At 38.8% G+C, this 20,558-nt stretch overlaps 1 protein-coding gene across 2 annotated transcripts; it reads left to right on the top strand.

The window, feature by feature from the left end:
* Positions 1–976: 976 nt before the first annotated feature.
* TUBGCP5 (tubulin gamma complex component 5) lies at positions 977–20,381 on the top strand. 2 transcript variants are annotated; one of them, XM_081907932.1, is made up of 24 exons: positions 977–1,302; positions 3,229–3,282; positions 3,367–3,475; positions 4,056–4,152; positions 4,537–4,613; positions 5,247–5,379; positions 6,097–6,211; positions 6,765–6,854; positions 7,579–7,672; positions 7,836–8,082; positions 8,200–8,402; positions 8,762–8,877; positions 9,776–10,044; positions 10,826–11,024; positions 12,299–12,487; positions 13,002–13,184; positions 13,603–13,687; positions 13,800–13,920; positions 15,413–15,591; positions 16,031–16,156; positions 17,407–17,495; positions 18,426–18,526; positions 18,816–19,433; positions 19,770–20,381. In XM_081907932.1, the coding sequence occupies exons 1-23, from the start codon at positions 1,130–1,132 to the stop codon at positions 18,860–18,862; spliced, it is 3,096 nt and encodes a 1,031-aa protein (XP_081764058.1). In that variant the 5' UTR covers positions 977–1,129; the 3' UTR covers positions 18,863–19,433; positions 19,770–20,381. The 2 variants fall into 2 exon arrangements, with proteins under 2 accessions (XP_081764058.1, XP_081764059.1); XM_081907933.1 differs by lacking the exon at positions 977–1,302 and having other exon boundaries at positions 2,154–3,282; positions 4,060–4,152.
* The last annotated feature ends 177 nt before the right edge of the window (positions 20,382–20,558 follow it).

Here is a 20,558-nt window from a genome sequence, read left to right as displayed (position 1 = left end):
GGTCTATGTCCCACAAGCTCTGAAGAGACTCTCCCACTTCAGGAAAGGTGCTCTTCTGTCATTGACTGAAGTAATGTAAAGGAGTGGGGTGGGGGTGAGGCAAAAGTAATAAATGCTTTAGAAGAGAAAGGGATGTGGATGAAGACAAACCTAAGAATCTGTCTTAGCTGTGCTTTCTCATGTCTTCTGCATGGAAAGGATCCCAATGTTTCTTTAGAAGCTGCAGAAGTGGTTTTTGGGTAGTGCGATTAGTGCGGCCACACTGGGTACCCATTGCAGGCAGCACCACAACAATGCTGTAGCATGGAGCGTGAGAGGCAGGGGGAGGGCAACATTTCAAGAGATATACAGGGAGCCGCTGAAATTTTGAGAGCCCAAATTCTGACAATGGATGTTGACAATGATTAAGGCAACACCACTAAACTACTACTAGTTTCTACCACAGGCACCAAACTATTCCTCTAATATTAATGCGACTAAGGGCTTCAGCATAGTTATATAAATGGGGAAAAGCTGTTGGTTGAAAATAGCTGTTACTCTGGAAAACAAAGTTTTGCAGTGTAATCTTAGGCATGTCTACACAGAAGTAAATTCCACAGCGTGGATGGGACTGTTTCCTACATAAGTATGCACAGGATTGCAGCTGCAGAAACTGAAGAGTGAGATTTGATTCCTTCATCTTCTCGAGCCAAAAAACTAAGAATAAATCACGATACTTTACACGAAATGTTGAGTCCTTGCGTTTTCAATAGGGGATTTCAAATCCCGATACAGCTTTTCTGACGCAGACATTACGGGGGTACACTGAAAGTTTTACTTTTTTTTTTCAAAAGCAGCAAATTAACATCCAAGAAGCTGCTTGCCAAAACACAGCCCTCTAATAAATAAAACCTCCAGAGTTTTAATAAGCAAGCGAAAGGCGCATGCGTAGAAGAGCCTCCTTCGCCCTCTCCCTCCTCCTGGAGAATCGGGGAACGGAAACCTCGCGGTACTTGCCGCGAGATGTTATGTGGACGGTGGCGACCGAAAACAAACGGAAGCGCCGAAAGGTGACCATATAGGAGGAGGGAGGGAGGGCAGGAAAAAACCTCTCTCAGCTTCTTGCCTCGCTCAGGAGGCCTGTTTGGCGATGGCGGCGGCGGCAGCAGCGACGACACCCCCCGCGCACTGGAGCCACTTCGAGCAGGAGCAAGACGTGACGTTGCGGGAGCTGATCCGGAGGGTAACCGGCTTGAGCGGGCAGAGCAAGGAAGAGGCGGCCCACTTCCAGGCGGCGCTGAACTTTTCCTGGTCCAACTTCAGGTCCGTTACCTGGGGGGCGTGGCGTGGCTCGTGCCCAGAGCGGCGGCTGATGGGAGGGGCGGGAGACGGGAGAGGCGCGCGACCACTTTTTACCTGTTACCGGTTAGAAGTCTCCGCCTTGGCCTCCCATTGGCCACCTATGTGGGTTAAGGAAGGTGGGGGTGGGGGTGGAAGAGAGCCCCATCCTGGCCAGTGACCGCAGTAGAGGAATGGGTTGATGGGTGGGATCCAGGCTTAGTCACGCTTCAGAGTGGTTTCATTGGGTTTCATTGGGTTTACAGCCCCCCAAGTCTGGCTAAGACTGGATCCAGTCCCGAGTTGTTTAGTACATTTGTAGCCAACCTTCCTAATACCTTCCAACATATCTCCCATGAAAACAGGGATGTCCTATTCCATAATAATAATAATAATAATAATAATAATACTATTCTATGACATCCTTTGACTTTTTAAAATGTGGCTCTTTTTGGGGGGGGTTGTTTTTATTTTGACTATACTGTATATATACATATATAGTGGTTTTATATTTCTATTTTGTTCTGTAAACCGCCCTGAGACCTCCGGGTATAGGAGGGTGTATAAATTCATTCATTCAATCAATCCATCAGTCCATCCATCAGGGTACAGGGCAGTATATAAATTCATTCATTCATTCAATAATAAATAAATAAAATAAAACAATAAACTTTTATTATTTACCCCACCCAACTGACTAGGTTTCCCCAGCCACGCTGGGCAACTTGCAACATATATAAAAACATAATCAAACATGAAATGTTAAAAAAAAAAATCCCTAAACAGGTCTGCCCTCGAGTGTCTTCTAAAGGTTGTATAGTGACTTGGCTCATGTAACTCTGTACCCTCCATTTCTTTAATGAAAATAGGGACGTCCTAAGGAAAAGCGGAACCTTCGTGGATCAAATCAGAAACTGGGATGGCTTCTGTAAATCCAGGACTGTGCCTGGAAAATAGGGGCACTTGGAAGGTCCGGTATTATATGGTCTCGGTAACCACTTCCAGTCACCAGTCTAGCTGCTGCCTTCTGGATTAGTTGTAGTTTCCAGGTCACCTTCAAAGGTAGCTCCACGTAGAGCACATTGCAGTAGTCCAAGGCGGGAGATAACTAGAGCATGCACCACAATACTGAGACAATACTGAGCTAAATAGACCAATGTTCTAACTGCTTAACACAGCTTCCTATGCTGCTGTATAAGTGCATATAGAATTTTTACTTTTCTTTTAGAAGTGGAATGTAGCTTAGTAGTAGAACATCTGATTTTTATGCACAAAATCCTAGTTGCAACCCCTGGTAACTCTGGTTAAGAATGGGAATGTCCCTTTCTGAAACCTGGGGGAGTTGCTTCTGGTCATTGTAGACAATACTGACTTGGATATGTGGGGGTCTGACTTTTTATAAGGCAGCTTCCTGTACTCTTAGAATTCAACTCCTATTAACTGCAGCCACCATGGTCAATGGTTAGGAATAGTGGCATTTCACTTCCAATTTATGCTTGAGAGATAGAAAATATTCAGGCTGTGAATGCCATAGCTTATGTAGCCAAAACTCCACCACTCACTTACAAGAGAGGGGTATCAAAAGGCACAAGGTTTGCAGACATAAAAAAGCATTAGAAATTAAACACTAAGGGGGAACCCAAAAAATAAATCTATTGAGGACTGGGCATGATCACTGGTCGTGGAATGCTAACTGACAGGGGTGGGGAGAAAGGAAAAATCTGGGTGGAATGAGCAGCAGAATGGAGTATCCTAGAAAAGGGGCTGGCTGGCTGGCTGGCTGGAATAGTCAACAGGAGTCCTCCACACTGCAACATTTTGTTGCAAGTCTTACTTGCATATTCTACAGCAAAACTTTTGAAAAATTAAACTATGTGGTGCAGTAGATATTTTATTATTTTTTTTCTTTAGGTTTCATCAATTTCTTGATGTCAGCCAGCACAAAGTGGACAAAATAATAGAGGGGTAAGGCATTTCTATTTTTATGACATTGGATTAGTTGTTTTCTGTTGACAGATTTACTTATAAGCACTGAACTTTTTGATACAGGATTTATGAAAAGCTGATAGTTCATTCAGACCTTGTTAAAGCTGCAAGCTGGAAGAGTTTAACAGAAGAGTTTCTGAATTCTCCGCTTCCAACCACTGAAGGAACAAAGGTATGCAGTTTAGAAAACAGATTTCAGTTGTGTTGTATTCTTTCTTTCTAAATAAGGAACATACCATGGAGAATAAGTAGTCTTTATTTACAGAGTTCTTATAGTTCTAATTTCCTGTTCTAACTTAACTGTATTAAATGCTTCATAAGAGATATCCTAGCTTTTATATATATAATTTACTTATTAATTTATCAACACAGCAAACATTTTGTGCTTAGCAGCATTTTAAATATCTGTACTAAGAACTTGAATTGTTCAAACAGTTGGAGGTTTACCATGAAGGCAGTAAATTCCAGTTTTAATAATGTTTCTCTGACCAATTTGTGCAGATTAAAAGCTATTACTATGAAATACGGACTTCAGCTAATTGAAATGCACTGTTATGTAGCCTAGTGTCTTGTTTTTCATGTGATTCTGCATCGTGATCCTTTTACTGCTGTATTGAGATGTGTGATAAACTGAAGCTTTTATTTTGCATTTCTAAATATATCGTTGTACTAGAAGTCCAATCTATTCATTTCCATAACTATTGACAAATACATTTCCTCCACTGAATTATCTGTTTGTTCTTCCGTTTAAGACAGATGTCCATTATGCCATACTCTCTCTTCTGTTGTGCTTGTCTGATTCTCCTTCCAACACCAGTTATGCAGAAAAACCAAGAGAGAAAGAAGTGGGTAGGTTTTAATATATTACACATAATTCAGGAACCAAATGGGAAAACTGGATGTTTCATCCCTTTTGAAACCTTTATATAACATGATTGTTAATCTCATGCCAATTCCTTTTTATTTGTGAGTTATTAGTATTAGATTGTCCATTTATATTGAAATATAATAATGTATAATAAATAATGTATACTATTATTTAGCATTTCCATATCTCTGCACTGTAGTAGTTCAGACTACTTACATAGTTGTCATATTCTTGGAAGAAATGGGATTATTTATTTATTTGATTTCTTACCTGTCTGCCATTCTAAGAGGTCACTTGAGCCTTCAGTGACAATGTTGGATCCAGGAATATCCCAAAACTACAGACCTGCTTTTTTTTTAATCTAGAAAAAGAAGAATTTGATTGGAGGAAATACTTGATGGAAGGTGAAGAATTTGACTATGGTCCTGATTTAGAAACACCAGTAAGTAATACATAGAACTGCATTATAAAGTCACAGGATACATTGGAAAACTGGGGAACTATTTCTGCAGACCATAGTCTTCTGTAAATCTATCTGCTTTTTTATTTTTATTATGACTTACTAAATTTCTTGATGGCCCTTCACCTGAGGATCACAGTGTGTTTTCTAATATAAAAATACATAGTAACAAACAAAAACAACTCCCCCCCCCCTTATAAAGACCATGGATTGTTTAATTAACCAAAGGTCTGGGAGAAGAGGAATGTTTTTGCTTGGCACCTAAAATACACAAGGAATGTGCCAGTCGAGCCTCTCTGGGGAGAGCATTCCATTATTATGCTCCGCTCATAAGCTTTTCTGTGGCATTTGCCAGGCCAGTGTTGGAAGAAGAGTTCCAAGCTAGATAGATTTTTTAATTCTAAATTAATGATGCAGTGATTATGCTTTTAGGGTGTTTGGTGATGGAACTTGTGAAGAAAAGCATTGTTAATAGGTTGAAGGGGGATCTGATTTAGCTGTTAAGACATACGGTAATACAACAAAATGTTCATTTTATTTTGTAAAAATGCATTGTAAGGTTCCCACCTGTCTTGAATTAAAATACAGTACACTTTGTATGCTTATGTTTTATAGGAGTGGTCTGACGTAAGTGATGATGATGAAGATACTGAACCACTGAGTAGAGAAGACTCTGGCATTCAGGTGGACAGGACACCCCAAGAAGATCAGGATCAAAACAAGAAGTCATCACATGTCACATGGAAAGGTTTGTTCTTCAAGACTTGCTTCATTTGGCTAGAGTTTTTGCCTTTTGTGAAGCATATTGCTGTCATGTGCCTAATTGCTTTGAACTTTATGAAAGTTTGTATAGTTAGTATTGAAACTTGAGCTGACAAGTCTCAATACTCCACAAAGCAGGAAAACTAGAGTTTGTGTTTTGGCAACAAACCATGATGTTTGTGCCTCTCTTTGGTTGAACTCCATGGTAGGAGGGGCCCTCAGTTACGCTATGGCCAAATTCCCTTTTGAGAGAGTTGCTAGGCACCAAGGCACTATGAGGTTGGGTCCAGCCTACCATTGGACACTTCCCCCTCTAATATGCTCTTACCGCTACATGCTTGTATTTTGTTTTCAGGCAGTTTCATAGTAGGAGAGTTGTTAGGCTCTTGCTCAGTATAGAAGAGATGCCGTTTCTGAGTCTAGCTTCCTGGTCAACCAATAATCTTAGTGACCATGGGTCTAAATTGTTTTCCTGCTTCTGGAAACATCCATTTCTGGTTTGTGAATTTTCAAATTGACACCTATTTCAGGAGCCTTATTGTTCCTGAGATTTAGGTTCCTGTAAACTTACCTGAGATGAAACCCTGTTAAACTCAGTGGGGCATTCTTCCCCATAGACATGTTAGGATTGCTCTTGTTATTTACATTATAAAGTTTTCTCTTCTATGTAAATGGAAACTGGAGTGAAATATCTTGTATGCAGGTGAACCTGATGCACGTACCTGGCTAGAGCAACATGTAGTTGCTCAATACTGGACTGGCAGAGGAGTTCGTTTTCCCCATAGTTTGCATTTTCATTCCAATTTAGCGGCTGTATGGTAAGTAGTTAATTTTGTGTTGGGAGGATATAATTTATGATCAGCAGACTACTACATTACAATAATTTCTAAAAACCCTGTTGCAGATGCCATTGCATGCTATGAAATGCTATATTTGGTTGATTCCCGCTCTACACTCCCCTCTCTGGTTATTTTGTATATATGTGTACTATTGATAAAACTGAATTTAATATGCATGAAGAAATGCTTAGATTCCTGAAACTTTCATGAATATCTCTGATGGATTACAAAACATCTTGGGCCTGTGTTATTCTTATGTCATAATGGTGTCAGAAATGATGTATGCAGTTTGCAATTTAAGCATAGCATGCAACTCTTGAAAGGAAGTGATGCATTTAAAATATTCAAAGAGCTTTTCAAGCTAGAAACAGAGTAGTTCATATGCATTAAAAATAGAAATAAAGCAGAAATGATTCATTTGATTCCCTAAGTACATTGGATCTGCAGGAGAGGAGCAAATAAAAGGAATAATATTTGATACTGGTTACCAGCAATTTTGGTTGTAAAAAATAATGATGATTTTTCCTTCTAGGGAGCAGCACTTATATACTAGTGATCCCTTGTACATGCCGGAAGAAAAAATTATTGTTACTGAAACACAAGTCATTCGTGAAACAATTTGGTAAGTAGCAGGATTAAAGAAGTTACCACTTGAAATCTGTTTAATGTTCTTTGTGGAATACTCTCAACAGTCAGACTCATGTGGTTATGCTATTCCTTTACTTCAACACCATCACTCATGATGACAATTCTGGTATTGCAATAGCTTTAGAAGGATCAGCTTTAGAAGGAATTTAATGCTTTGCATTGCTCTTGAAATACAATAATTCTAAATGTTATCTCGAAAGACCTTGCTACCTTTCTTGTGTAAATTTAATTCATTTTAGCATGCCTCTTTCAGTGAGAGATATAATGAAAATTGTGTTACTCAAAATCAAGCTGTTTCCCCCCTCAAGTATTAACAATATGAATAACACAACTTTGAAAAATAAGCACCTTCTTAATGCAGTCTGCAAATCATTTTCTTGTGGTGTGCTCTGTAAAGTTGAGCCCACTTCATGAAAGGTTGATGGAGAAAATGACCATGATTTCCCCAAAATTAACCCAAAATTAATTGTGGGCTATTACAAAGCTACTTATCCATGCCACCATTTCACCAACACATAGATCTAATCCAAAGGTATGTCCAAACCTTTCAAACTTGTAAGACCTAATATTTGTCTGGGGTCCTTCTGAATATATCCTATATTTTGTATATATAATGATGTTTCTGCGGTCTTAAAAAATTGTACTGTGTGTTGAACTGTGTTTTGTACATGCTAAGTCAGTTCTTCTTACTTTTACAGGCTGCTTTCAGGCGTAAAAAATCTCTTTATATTTCAACTGAATGATGGAAAGATTACTGTGAGAAATGACATCATGGTGACTCATTTGACCCACGTAAGTTCAGTGATCAACCTAGATCAGTAATCAAGGTGCAAAGAAAGCCTTGTGTTGGCACATGGAAGAAGGATTGCTTGCAAATGATGATATCTTACCCTCTGAGTTTTCTATATTGGAGTGTTAATACTAAAGACTAAACGAAACCACATTTGTTTTGCAGAACTCATTAAGATCAATGTTGGAGCGGATAGCAGCATATGGGCAAGTTGTATTTAGGCTGCAGAAGTTTATTGATGAAATAATGGGTCACAGCTCAGAAAGTGGAATACATGGAATCATTTCTACTCCCAAGAAATCGGCAGAAGCCCCATTTAGAACCTATCAAGCTTTCATGAGAGCCCTCTATAAATATTTCATAAGTTTCAAAGAGGAACTTACCGAAATTGAGAGGAGCATAATCAACAAAGGTAGTATACTTTGGATTATAGTAGAAGAGTTTCCATAAGTCTTAATCTGTTGTGAAAGTATAAGATGTGAACTAATAACCACGCATTATGAAACATGACTGTATTTCTGTTCTACAGATGCAACAATCACTCTTTCCATAGTCATGGATAAGTTATCACATCGATTGGCTCAGCTCAATATACTTCATAAGGTTTTTAGCACTGGAGTAGCAGAAGTACCTCCTGACACTCGCAATGTTGTAAGAGCATCTCATTTGCTCAATACCCTGTACAAAGCGATTCTTGACTACGATAACGTTGGGGAAGCCTCTGAACAAACGGTATGTAGAAGGTGTTCATCATGATTTCTGTAGGAAAAAAATAAGTTATTAATTCAGTCAACTGATGACTAGACATAAATTATAAATACTTTAATATACAAGTGGCAGTTGTAGTGTCTTCCTATACTCAAACAATATGTTCTGCAAAACAATAAATGTTTGTACAGCTGATTGTGATAGTTAGGATTCGAAATTCATTGTATGCCGTTTACAAAAAAGATATAGTGCTTCCTATGTGTGCATATCCTTTTCCTTGACTGTATACTGTAAACATATTGGAGAGGCTATATATGCTTTACTAGTGAATTCATGAAATATTTATAAATCACCCAATAATCCTCTTTAAAATTTCATTGCAGGTATCCCTCTTGTTTTCTCTCTGGGTTGAAACAGTGAGGCCATATTTACAGACAGTGGACGAGTGGATTGTCCACGGTAACTTATTTGATCCTGCAAAAGAATTTATTATTCAGAGGTACGGATAATGAACTTGTCTTTTGGATATACTGGTGTTTCTTAGGGCAGAGAACACTTCCTATATGGCAGTATCTGAACCCAAAAGCAGTACTGCACATGTAAGAGACTTTTCCCCCTTGCTAACTACCAGCTTCCTGTGCAGTCATAGGGTTTCGTTTCCCTTGACCATAAGAGACTCCATGTATAAATGCAGCTGACTTGTAATCTTCATTTTCTGCAAGGCTGAGACAGACCAGGACAATTGAGTTAACGTGGGTGATTGTAATTAATAAAATGACAAGCAAGCTATATCTAGGATAAATGTTTTAATGAAAAATATTATAGCTGTGCAGCTGGGCTGTGATATGCACCTTGTATTGGAACTTAGTTTAATTTTGTGAGAATATTATTCACTGAATGTTAATTGTAGAAAGTGAGCTTGGGATTTTTAAATCATGAATATGTGGGTTGAAGGAAACTCAAAGGCATGTTTGCTACAAGTGCTTATGCTTGCAGTTCCTTTTGTTCAGTGTTCCTGCTTAAGACGTTTGTAATGCCATGGCTAGTTTGTGCTTTATAACATCATTTAACTACTGTTACGTGTTCGGTAAAGCCTTGGCACAGATATGTGTTGCGATATATAAGAGCCTTATCCTGTTGATCTGTAAATCCTAGTTCTAAAAACTTAGTATTTTCTCAATCAGAATGTTTGTATTACCGTTCTGAGAGTTCAAAGCTGTTTCTGTGGATTCTGAACCTTAACAAGACCCCCAAAATATTTAATCTTGTGGTTGAATGTTTATCTTTAATGTGATCACCTGCTTCAGGCTATTTTCAATCATTGTCATGATATAAAGAATTAGGAAGTGTTATAGTTTCCTATGGAAGAACTAATGATTGCATGTCTGTCTTTGCAGAAACAAAAACGTTCCAGTTAACCATAGGGATTTCTGGTATGCTACCTACACTTTGTATAGTGTGTCGGAAAAGACAGAGAATGAAGAAAAAATGAGTGATAATGCTAGTGCCAGTTCTGGCAGTGATCAGGCACCCTCAAGTAGACAGCATACCATGGTCTCTTTTCTGAAACCTGTACTAAAACAGATCATTATGGCTGGAAAGTCCATGCAGTTGTTGAAGAACTTGCAGTGCACAGATGGTTCTCCACAGCAGGCTGCATCAAGAGGTGATAAAATACTATTTTACTGTGTAAATGTTATTATCATCTCTGGTTTTAGTGGCATGCAGCACTTCATATTTCATGTGAAAATGCAGCCCACATAGTAATGAAATAACAATGAAAAAATAGTTTTGGCATATTGGTAGGTATTTAGCATTTCAGATATAGGTCCCTCTTAAAAATCAATTATTAGACTACTGATAGATTATATTAGAATTTAAATGATTTTTCATTATTGTTAATTTTTAGCCAGCCCAGAAAATATTATCATAACAGTGTAAAATACCAAGATAAATGCTATTTTCTGGTATCCATTTTCTTTTTTCCTTAAAGGATGATTTATAAACGTAACTTTTCCATTTTGTGGAGGCAAGTGTTTGTTTAAATTGCCATCACCACCTGATTGTTTTCATGTGAAACTTTTATCTTGTGAAAATATCCCAGTATGCATTGCGCAGTCAAACTTCTGTGGTTTTAATCATAAGACTCAAGTGCGCTATCAAACATGCACCAACGGGTCTACTCTGACAGATGAACTATTGTTTCTTTATTGAACATTACTATAGCATTAGAAGCAATAAGGAGTGCAAGTGTTATGTGTTAAATAGGCTTACAGTGTTTGAGAATCCTACCTTAAAGCACCTCCCAATTTTTTTTTTCTGAACTCAGTTGAGAGATAAAAATAGTTCATTTTTTCTTTTTCTTTCTTTTTTATTGTGGCTTACAACAAACAGCTATTTCTGAGAAGTAAGTAATAACCTACCGTACATATCTCTGTCCTATTCAGATGCAGAGAGGAAGAGCTTGTACACATTATTTCTGGAGTCTGTGCAGTCACGCCTACGGCACGGGGAGGAACCTGTTCAAGATATCATTACAGAACAGCAGGCCACCAAGCAAAGTCTAATAAAGATGCAGTCTATTGCAGCAAGACACTTAGAGCTGGATGATGTTCACGATCCCTTGCTGGCTATTAATTTTGCAAGGTAATAGAAGAGATTCAAAATAATTGATTCTCCCTACTGTGTCACTGTCCAAAGTTAGATTCTACCAAGCATATATTGGGGAATTCCTGCTGTTCAGGCAGCTGGTGTGTGACTTGGAATCCAAGTTGCTGAGAGGCGGCTTGTCACACTACAGTATAGCCTTCAGAAGCTATACATCATTACTCTTTATTGCCTTAGGCACTGGCCACAGCAGTTGTCAGGATCTATAGTGTAAAAACACAGCAGCAAAACCTGTTGCTGATTTTAGGTAGGTATGTTCCCTCTTAGAGATACGCTGTGTCTGAGGAAGTACAGGACGAGTTGGTTAGATTGTGTGTCTGTTTTCCGGTTTGTGAGAGAATCATGAGAGTCTGGGGGTGAGGAAGAGGGGAAATAGTCACAAATTCCTGAAAAATATGAATCTGTCAAAGCCCAGTTATAATGTTGCGCCTTGTAGCTTGGTTTTAATGATATGTTTTGCTCATCACAAACCCAAAGATTACTGTTCATAGAAATAAACTACAGTGGTACCTTGGTTCTCAAATGGCTTGACTCCTGAACAAATTGGATCCTGAACGCCACAAACCCGGAAGTGAGTGTTCCGGTTTGCAAACTTTTTTCGGAAGCCGAACGTCCGATGCGGCTTCTGATTGAGTGCAGAAAGGTCCTGCAGTCAGTTGGAAGCCACGCCTTGGTTGTCAAACAGTTTCAGGAATCAAACGGACTCCTGGAATGGATTAAGTTTGAGAACCAAGGTACCACTGTATTAGAATTGGGCTGTTTTTTTTAATTGGGGGAGGGGGAAATTCTGATAAGTTCCAGAAGGTCATCTAGCACCTAAAGATTGTTAGGGTCTGTCCAGAAGGCTATGAGATTGGTAAGAGGGCCCAATCTGCAAATGCAGGTTTCATCCTACACTGAAATTTTGTACTAGTAGGTGCTGGTGACAGGTTTCTAGATGCCAGCATGTGTTGCTGTAAAAGTTGCAAGGCCCACAGAAGCTAGAAAATATGCCAAATACATTTTGTCTCCTCCCCACAATTCACAGTATTCCAGACAGAATCGTGCTATAGAGCTAGAAACCCTGTGGCAAACTGTCTCCCAGCTTTGGAGTGGAACTTCATGGGAGTTCTACAGCAGATTTTGCTCATCACAAACAGCTCTAGTATTAAAAGAAGATTCTTAAGACATTTCATGTCAAGTATTATTATTATTATTATTATTATTATTATTATTATTATTATTATTTTATTATATTATATTTTATTTTGTAGGTTGTATTTGGAACAAGGCAGTTTTCATGAGACGCTTACTGGTGATGATGTTTGCGTGGATAGATCATCCGAATCAGTTACGTGCCAGACATTTGAACTGACATTGAGGTCATGTCTTTATCCTCACATAGACAAACAGTATCTGGAGTGCTGTGGAAACTTAATGCAAACGCTGAAGAAAGATTATAGGTAAGAATTAAAATACTTATGCACTGATGACTTTATTAGTTCTTGTAATATGCTTAAGGCAGTAGTAGAGACCTGGATCGGATTTCCAGTCATTAGTGATTGATACTACTTCACTCACTCAGCTTAGGGACCCAGTCTTTCTTATGGAGGAAGCATCTGGGTCACTCTTGTTGCAAAAGGGGCGACAGCAGAGTGAGGCAAAAGTATCAAAGAATTCAACAGTAGAAAGGGACATGGTTGACAAAAAGTTACCGTAATGCTCTGACAGAAGAATGTTGGCAGGCACAGTGATACAGTGAAAATAGAGTTTAAGGCAAGATGCAGCTTTCTTACTACAGGAGTTGGGTCTTCTGAGCCATGAAGTTTACTAGTATTTGTATATAATAATAAAAAAGTAAATTTTTTTGAGCTCAGTGTCCTTAATGGTTCACATTTGGAAGGTTTCCTAGCATAGCTTAAGTATTAAAAGTATGATGAAGTGAAATTTGAATAAATGTGTGTTTTTGTTTCTTAGGCTGGTAGAGTACTTGCAGGCTATGAGAAACTTTTTCTTGCTTGAGGCTGGTGATACTATGTATGACTTCTATACATCCATTTTTGATAAAATAAGAGAGAAAGACACATGGCAGAGCGAACCATTCCTCAATGTCCAGCTCCAAGAGGCAGTTGGACAGCGTTATCCAGAGGATAGTTTAAGGTAATAAGCATGCAAAATATATGTACAGTATACATTTGGGCGGGAGTGGAGAGCCTGGTATGACTAGGAAAAGATTAAGAAAAAGTGTTTATTTGGCTGTATTTGGAGAGTAAATGATACCTTGTACATCTTGCTAACCATGGCACTTGAAATATAGCCTTTCTCCCCTAATTTAAAAGACCTACATTTTATTGCTGCATTTGCATTCTACCCAGTTTGAGAGCATTAAGGTTTCTCTGTCTTATTTAGACTGTAGCTATTTCTGTCAGCATAGATACCTAATATCCTTTTACAAAGTTTGCAGCGGAAGTAATTGTAGCTGTGTTGATTTTATCTGATTTTGCATTTGTTTTGTTTGCCTGGTAGTTGCCTAGCTCCCAGAGCAAAACAATGGTAACGGGTATGTTTCTGTGTGCAGGTTGTCTATATTGTGTGAAAATATAGATATAACAAAGAAGAAGCTTCCTGTTCATACCTTGGATGGCTTAATATTGAGCTACAAGGTAACACTAGTTTAAATTAAAGAACTGAAATACAATAATGGTTTAATTATAAGGTAATATAGAGATGAGGGGGAAATGAAGTAATGTCTTCAATAATGTTTTTCCTCCTTAGGTCCCCTGGCCCGTGGATATAGTTATAAGTGTGGAGTGTCAAAAAATCTATAACCAAGTGTTTCTTCTATTGTTACAAATAAAGTGGGCCAAATATAGTCTGGATGTATTACGATTTCATGGTAAGGTAATTCATGGACACTTCTTTTATTCTGTATAACTGAAACTATAACACTAATCATTGGTGAACTGTAGTTACACTGCTTCCAGCTTCTGAAAGAGCACAATACTTTCTGGGAAGATAAGGCAAAGGACAAAAAATAATGTAAAAAGTAAAGAGATTCCAGTTGCGAATGACTTTGGGGTTGCGGCGCTCATCTTGCTTTACTGGCCAAGGGAGCTGGCGTGCAGCTTCCGGGTCATGTGGCCAGCATGACTAAGCCACTTCTGGCGAACCAGAGCATGTAAAGGGAAGGAATTATGGAAAAGAAGGTATTGTGGCAAAGTATAAGTAGATAGTGGCTGGTTATCAGAAGGAGAAGTGGGACTTGCCACAAGATGTTGCAGTGTACCATGTATCTGTTTAGGATTCTAGTCAGCCATGACCTTTTTGAGAAGACTCCATTTCATTCTCACTCCCCAACAGTCAGTGAGCACTCCATGCCCACTGAACATGCTCACTTCTCATTCGACTTATTGTGGGGAGTAGGTAAGGAAATTGCCACTTTCACGTTTTTCCACTAAAGTTTTCCTCCTGTAAAACTTGGTGTACTCTGGAGTTGCTGATATCTTCTTGATCCTCCTTTTACCCTTCTCTTGTGTGTGAATGTTGTCATTTTGGTTACATAAATCATTCTCCAACTGTGAATTCTTCACTGTTTGTTTATAAAAAGAGCAAGTAGATTGCTTTGAACTATATCTGATCTGGAGTAGATGTGGTTAGCTGTTTATCCGCAATACAGAGCTGTGTGTGCTCTGCCAAAAATAGTCTGTACTGAGAAAAACTGAATTTTGTCACTTGACTCGGTACCCAAATTGTTCTTTGTGCAAAAAGAATATTGTGGCACTTTTTTACAAAAACCTACCACAAGACCCTTCATTCATTTTACTAACAGACTGTTAGTGTCAGGGCTGGTTCTGTAGGTTATGCAAGTTTGCCTTTTTGTGTACATTCTGTACGTTATTCTGTATAGTCATAGGAAGTAGGAGGCAGGGCACTAAAGTTCTTCAGTTTTTTTCAACTCAAACAAAAATTCAAGCCATAAGAGCTGGAAACTCCCTACTTCTTTTCTTCATGAAATCCTATAAGGAGCTTAATGCTATGATGTGGTGGCTCTTTTATAAAATGATGTGGTGGCTCTTTTATAAAATGTTGCATAGCTTACTTATAATAAAAATGTATCTTAATACTTGGTTTTAACTCTTCCCTGTTTATAGTGATTTTACTAAAATGTGGATCCTGTGCATTTGATTGATGTCCTGATTTATGTTTGTTGTCTTTACATCAAAGAAACCCTGCCCTCTGCTGTTTGAACAGTTTATTGGCATCAGTAGATTTTTTTTTCTACTGAAGAATTTAAGGGCACCTGAACTGTTCAGATGCTGATGATGGCAGAATTGTAGTTGCGGTCTTGCCATTTCCTGTAATATTCTGTTGTCTTTAACTCTTTTAAGAACTAGTCAGGGCTGCAGAAAAGCCCCAGAACAAAGGAGGAGCTGTACTTGAGCAAGAGACATTTCTTCACTTTGGATCACAATTGGAGCCCATTAAGCAACAAACTCATCGAATGTTCCTTTTGAGGATGAAACTAATGCATTTTGTTAACAGCCTGCATAACTACATCATGACTAGAGTATGTGATGCATTATAATTTCATTAATAATGTGCTACTTTCCCTAACAGTCCAGAATGACTTCTGACATAGGTGCAGGTAGTTTGACCTTCATTTTGTATGGCAGAAGTACATCTCGTTCATTTAGGTTTTAGCTAATATCTGGAATATGTTTAAAATAGCAGTGGCCGTTCAGATGCTGAATAACCCAATTCTACTAAGTCACAATGCTTTTGGAACACGTGATAGATCCTTCCGTATTACTGTATTCTTGCCAGAACTCTTCATTCCGTGTACTGCAAACAGAAGCCCTTTGTAGAACATAAAATGTTTAATAGCCAGCTCAGCTTGTGATCTTGGAGAAAAATTAGAGGTGTAAAACATTTTTCATAGAAGTATGCTAAAGACAAGATTTAAGCATAAAGTTTAATCACCATTTATGCACTCTGTTTTTCTAAAGATTCTTCATAGTACAGGTTTAGAATTTCAACATCAAGTAGAAGAAGCCAAAGATTTAGACCAGCTGATTAAAATTCATTACAGATACCTTTCTACAATCCATGACCGCTGCCTGCTGAGAGAAAAGGTACATCAAGTTAGACTACTATGGTGTATTTAGTTTACACAGCAAATACCTATAACACTTGCACTCTATTCAGGGGTTTTATATCATATATAACTGCTGGAGAAAAAAAATATCTGTTGGGTCATTGTGAGGGTGAGCAGAGCTCCTTAACCTTCCTAAAATAGCATTTTCATTGTTTGTCCAGGATACTTTAAAATATTTTATTTGCCCAATATTTTGATTTAATTGTTTGCATAAATTGTTTAAACGCTTACTGAATGAGCCTTTATTATATTTACAAAAGCTCTTGAAACAACTGTTTTGAAACATTGAGAAGGCTTCGTTCATTCAAAATTGATAGAGGGTGTATGTTCTCTATCAGTAGGTAGAAGAGGAAGGACCATAATGATTCTGCAGTGCAATACTGCTGTGGGTGTCAGGGTCAAAGCCTGGGGGTAGGGCTTAAACTTGTGGAGGTGTGTGCTAAGTTGAATGGAAGCAGTTCCTCCTTCTCAACCACTCAAACTCCTAGCCTTGCCTGACTAGGAGTTAGCACTTACCGTATTTTTCGCCCCATAGGGCGCACTGGCCCATAGGGCGCACCTAGTTTTTTTGGGGGGGAATAAAGAAAAAAAATTATTTCCCCCCCCCCCGGCGCGGGGCTAGGGCGGGGGAAGCCTGAACTTCCTCCAACCCCAGCCCCCAGAAAGGCTGCTATCCGCAAGCCTAGGGAGCCTGGCGGGAAGTCACGCCAGTCTCCCCAGGCTTGCGGATATCTGCCTGAAGCCCGGGGCGCGCTCTGCTGTGCACCCCGGGTTTCGGGATGCAGGCTGTTATCCGCAAGCCTAGGGAGCCCGGCAGGAACTCCTGCGGGCTCCCAAGGCTTGCGGACAGCTTCCTGAAGCCTGGAGAACGAGAGGGGTCAGTGTGCACCAACCCCTCTCGCTCTCCAGGCTTCAGCGAAAGCCTGCATTCGCCCCATAGGACGCACACACATTTCCCCTTCATTTTTGGAGGGGAAAAAGTGTGTCCTATAGGGCGGAAAATACGGTACATCCTGCTATTTTGCTGCCAGAGAGCCATGGGGACAGGACACATGCACAACCCTCAGCCTACGCTAGTTTTGGGTGGATAGCTTTTACATTGGGTAGAGCAGTGGAACTGCTTGGGAGAGCTGGAAAAAATGGAAAATGCACTAAGGAAGTAGAACTGCCTTGAACTTCAATATGGAACTATGATCACAGCTGCTACTTTTAAAATGTCATTTACAGGTTAGTTTTGTGAAAGAAGCTATAATGAAAGTGCTGAACCTAGTACTGATGTTTGCAGATCGTTGGCAAGCTGGTTTGGGAGCTTGGAAGTAAGCGCACGCAAAATAATTTGGATTGTAATAATTTCACTGCATTAGGCTTTTAAATGGCATTAATCCCTTACATGAAACATTGGCTAGGATGCAGTGGAACAGGCAAGAGACTAATCACGTGACCAAGAATGAAATGGATTTAAGATAGATCTCATTAGCTCTGGGCACATGTTGCCTTGAAATCAGCATGCTTTTTAAAGATAAGGTTGTAAATCATACATTCATAAAATAAATTACACCTTTTAGATGCTTAACAGCAGAAAGAATTAAGTTAACGTGGCCCTTTATCCTTTGGTGTAAGTACCAAACAGGATCAGTATGGTCTGAATAATTTTTCTTTGATTGCTGCTACTGGGAAATATTGAATGCATTGAAGTTTTGTTTGAAGTGCTTTTATGGTGTGAGAATCATGAGTTTCTCAGCCAGTGACTTAATTTGATCTTTTGAAGATGCAAAGCTGTTTCTAAAAGGGGTTACAACAGTTGTGTTGTGTAGACCCCTATATCTTTTTTTTATTATTTCAAACAGCTTGATATCTGGATATATTTTCTGCATATCCATGCATCTCCTTTAGAATAAAGAATAATAATGAGGAAAAACTAGTCATAGGGGCCACATCCAAGAACAAACCCTTCCATTTGCTAGGTACCTGTGCATTTACAATAAAAATGTTTGCTAAGACTTTATAATGTCAAAATGATTTGGGGTTAATCCAGTTCGATTTTTGCTGATTTCCACCAAAAGCCCCTGAAAATAGCTCCAGTGGGTGGGGACCCCCTAGAATAGCATGGAAGGCAGTGTGATAGGTGCAGGTAGAAGTAAAAATAGCCTACAAAAAAGAGGAACCCTTTTCTCAAAAGTAATTTTATTATATTTTTTACTACCACTTTATTTTTGTCTACTTAAAATGTTCTGTCCTGTTCTCAGGATGGAATCAATAACGAAGATGGAATCTGACTTTAAAAACTGCCACATGTTTCTTGTGACAGTACTGAACAAAGCAGTCTGCAGAGGTTCCTTCCCACATTGTAAGTATTTAGAAAATAAAGGTAAAATTAGATTTTTCATACTGTTAGGCATTTACTGCAAAGTGCATTGCGCTGCTTTCTTAGCGCTTTCAGTCTCTAATAATTTTAAAGCATAGTTATCTGCTGATAATTATAAGGGGAGGTTTTGGTGTGTATTAACAAGGATTCTTTAGAAATCTATGTAATTCATAACCAGTTTGTTCAACATGCTATTTTTCTTCTCTTCTGAAACTATGCAAAATACAAATGCCAGACATTAAAATATTTCACTTTGTGTTTTGGTTCACAGTGGAGTCTTTAGCCTTGTCACTCATGGCTGGAATGGAACAAAGTTAGTAAAATGCAGATGTGATACAACTACTCAAACGCCTGCAACATCTTCTGTGTAACATTGTAATCATCCAATGCTGATTGCTTGCATGAAGTATATTTTGAACTGTTTGGCAGGGTTTTCATTTTGAGCGATCCCAGGATTGCAGTATTATTTTTAGGATGTACATATTTGTGCTTGAAACTGTAAAAACAACAACACATTCATCTGTAAATAAAACACTGAATGCAATTGTTTATACAGTATACCATTCATTTTATATATTAGGAAATATTTAATCAGATCAGGTCATTCTTTTGTTTTCCTCTGTGAGGAACAGTTACTAAAATGCATACTGTATAGCACAATTTCAAAAGAATTTCTGTGAACTTTGCTCCTGTGCATAGCTTGCAGGCTATCCCTGAATGCAGTGGCAGAAATATTTTATTCAGAAACATTTAGTTATTTAATTTGCATACCACCCTTCATCTGAAGATCACAGAGTGGTTCACAACATAACAATGCAAAATGAGAACGCAAAATACATAATAAAACAAAAACAAACCAATAACACCCCCCCCCACAAACACATATACAGTGGTGCCTCGCAAGACGAAAATAATCCGTTCCGCGATTCTCTTCGTCTAGCGGTTTTTTCGTCTTGCGAAGCAAGCCCATTGACAGCTTAGCGGATTAGCGCTACAAGCTGTCAAGCGGCTTATCAGCGGAACAGCTGATAAGCGGCTTAGCAGCTTAAGAAAAGGGCGAAAAAAGCGAAAAAAACCCGCGGGGGGATGCAAGATTTTTTTCGTCTTGCGAAGCAACCCCATAGGGAAATTCGTTTTGCGAAGCGCCTCCAAAACGGAAAACCCTTTCGTCTAGCGGGTTTTTCGTCTTGCGAGGTGTTCGTCTTGCGGGGCACCACTGTAAAAGGCCATAGAATGTTTCATTAACCAAAGGCCTGGTTATAGAGAAACTTTTTCACCTGGTGCCTAAAGATATGTAATGAAGGCATGAAGCGAGCCTTTCTGGAGAGAGCATTCCACAAACAGGGAGCCATTGGATGCCTTCCTTTTTCCTTTTCCCAAGATAAAATGTCACCTGCAACTGAAATCCCAGCAGCTGTAGTGCCTATGGCAAATGGTACTATTTTGCTAAATTGTTTTTTTCATGGAAATGAATAGCACAGGTAAGGCACTTTATGCCACCATTAACTTACTGCACATCACAACATTCTAACATTTGTTTTGGCATTCATAGCAGCTTCAAAATGTTCATTTTTAAGCTTTGTAATCTTAACTGCTAGCAACATTACTGGTGCATTAGGATGGACTATGTTTGCATTATCTGCTTACATAATGTGTAAGGATAATACTTCCTTCTCTATACTGCTAATGCATTTCTAGTGTAACTGCCTTTTATGAAACCTGATAGCAAGTGATTTGATTCTGGAAGGAATTTCATGGGAAATATATCATGAAGATTGTAGAAGATTGTGTAACTCGACCTTCACATGACCATAAATATATTACTGTCTGAAAACTGGCTGTTGTAACTTGCTGCTTTTATAAGGTACCGGTAGTTTCCCTTTTATATTGTGGGGTGTGTGTGTGAAGCTTTTGGTTAATTCCTTATTAAGGCAATACCAAGCTTGCTAAAAAAAATAATTAAAAAATCGACACTGTGCCTCTTACTATAGTTGAGAACACAACTCTTTACCAA

The sequence above is a fragment of the Podarcis melisellensis genome (assembly GCF_964234715.1).
Source record: "Podarcis melisellensis genome assembly, chromosome: 4".
In the NCBI taxonomy this organism is placed as follows: Eukaryota; Metazoa; Chordata; class Lepidosauria; order Squamata; family Lacertidae; genus Podarcis; species Podarcis melisellensis.
This window is presented reverse-complemented; position numbering and strand designations above follow the sequence as displayed.

Bases quoted from the DNA above. Each gene is read 5' to 3' on its own strand.
- TUBGCP5 (XM_081907932.1), top strand. From the start codon at position 1,130: ATGGCGGCGGCGGCAGCAGCGACGACACCCCCCGCGCACTGGAGCCAC. The intron at 8,403-8,761 runs GTATGTAGAAGG...ATTTCATTGCAG, and splicing joins GGGAAGCCTCTGAACAAACG to GTATCCCTCTTGTTTTCTCT. The intron at 12,488-13,001 runs GTAAGAATTAAA...TTTGTTTCTTAG, and splicing joins ACGCTGAAGAAAGATTATAG to GCTGGTAGAGTACTTGCAGG.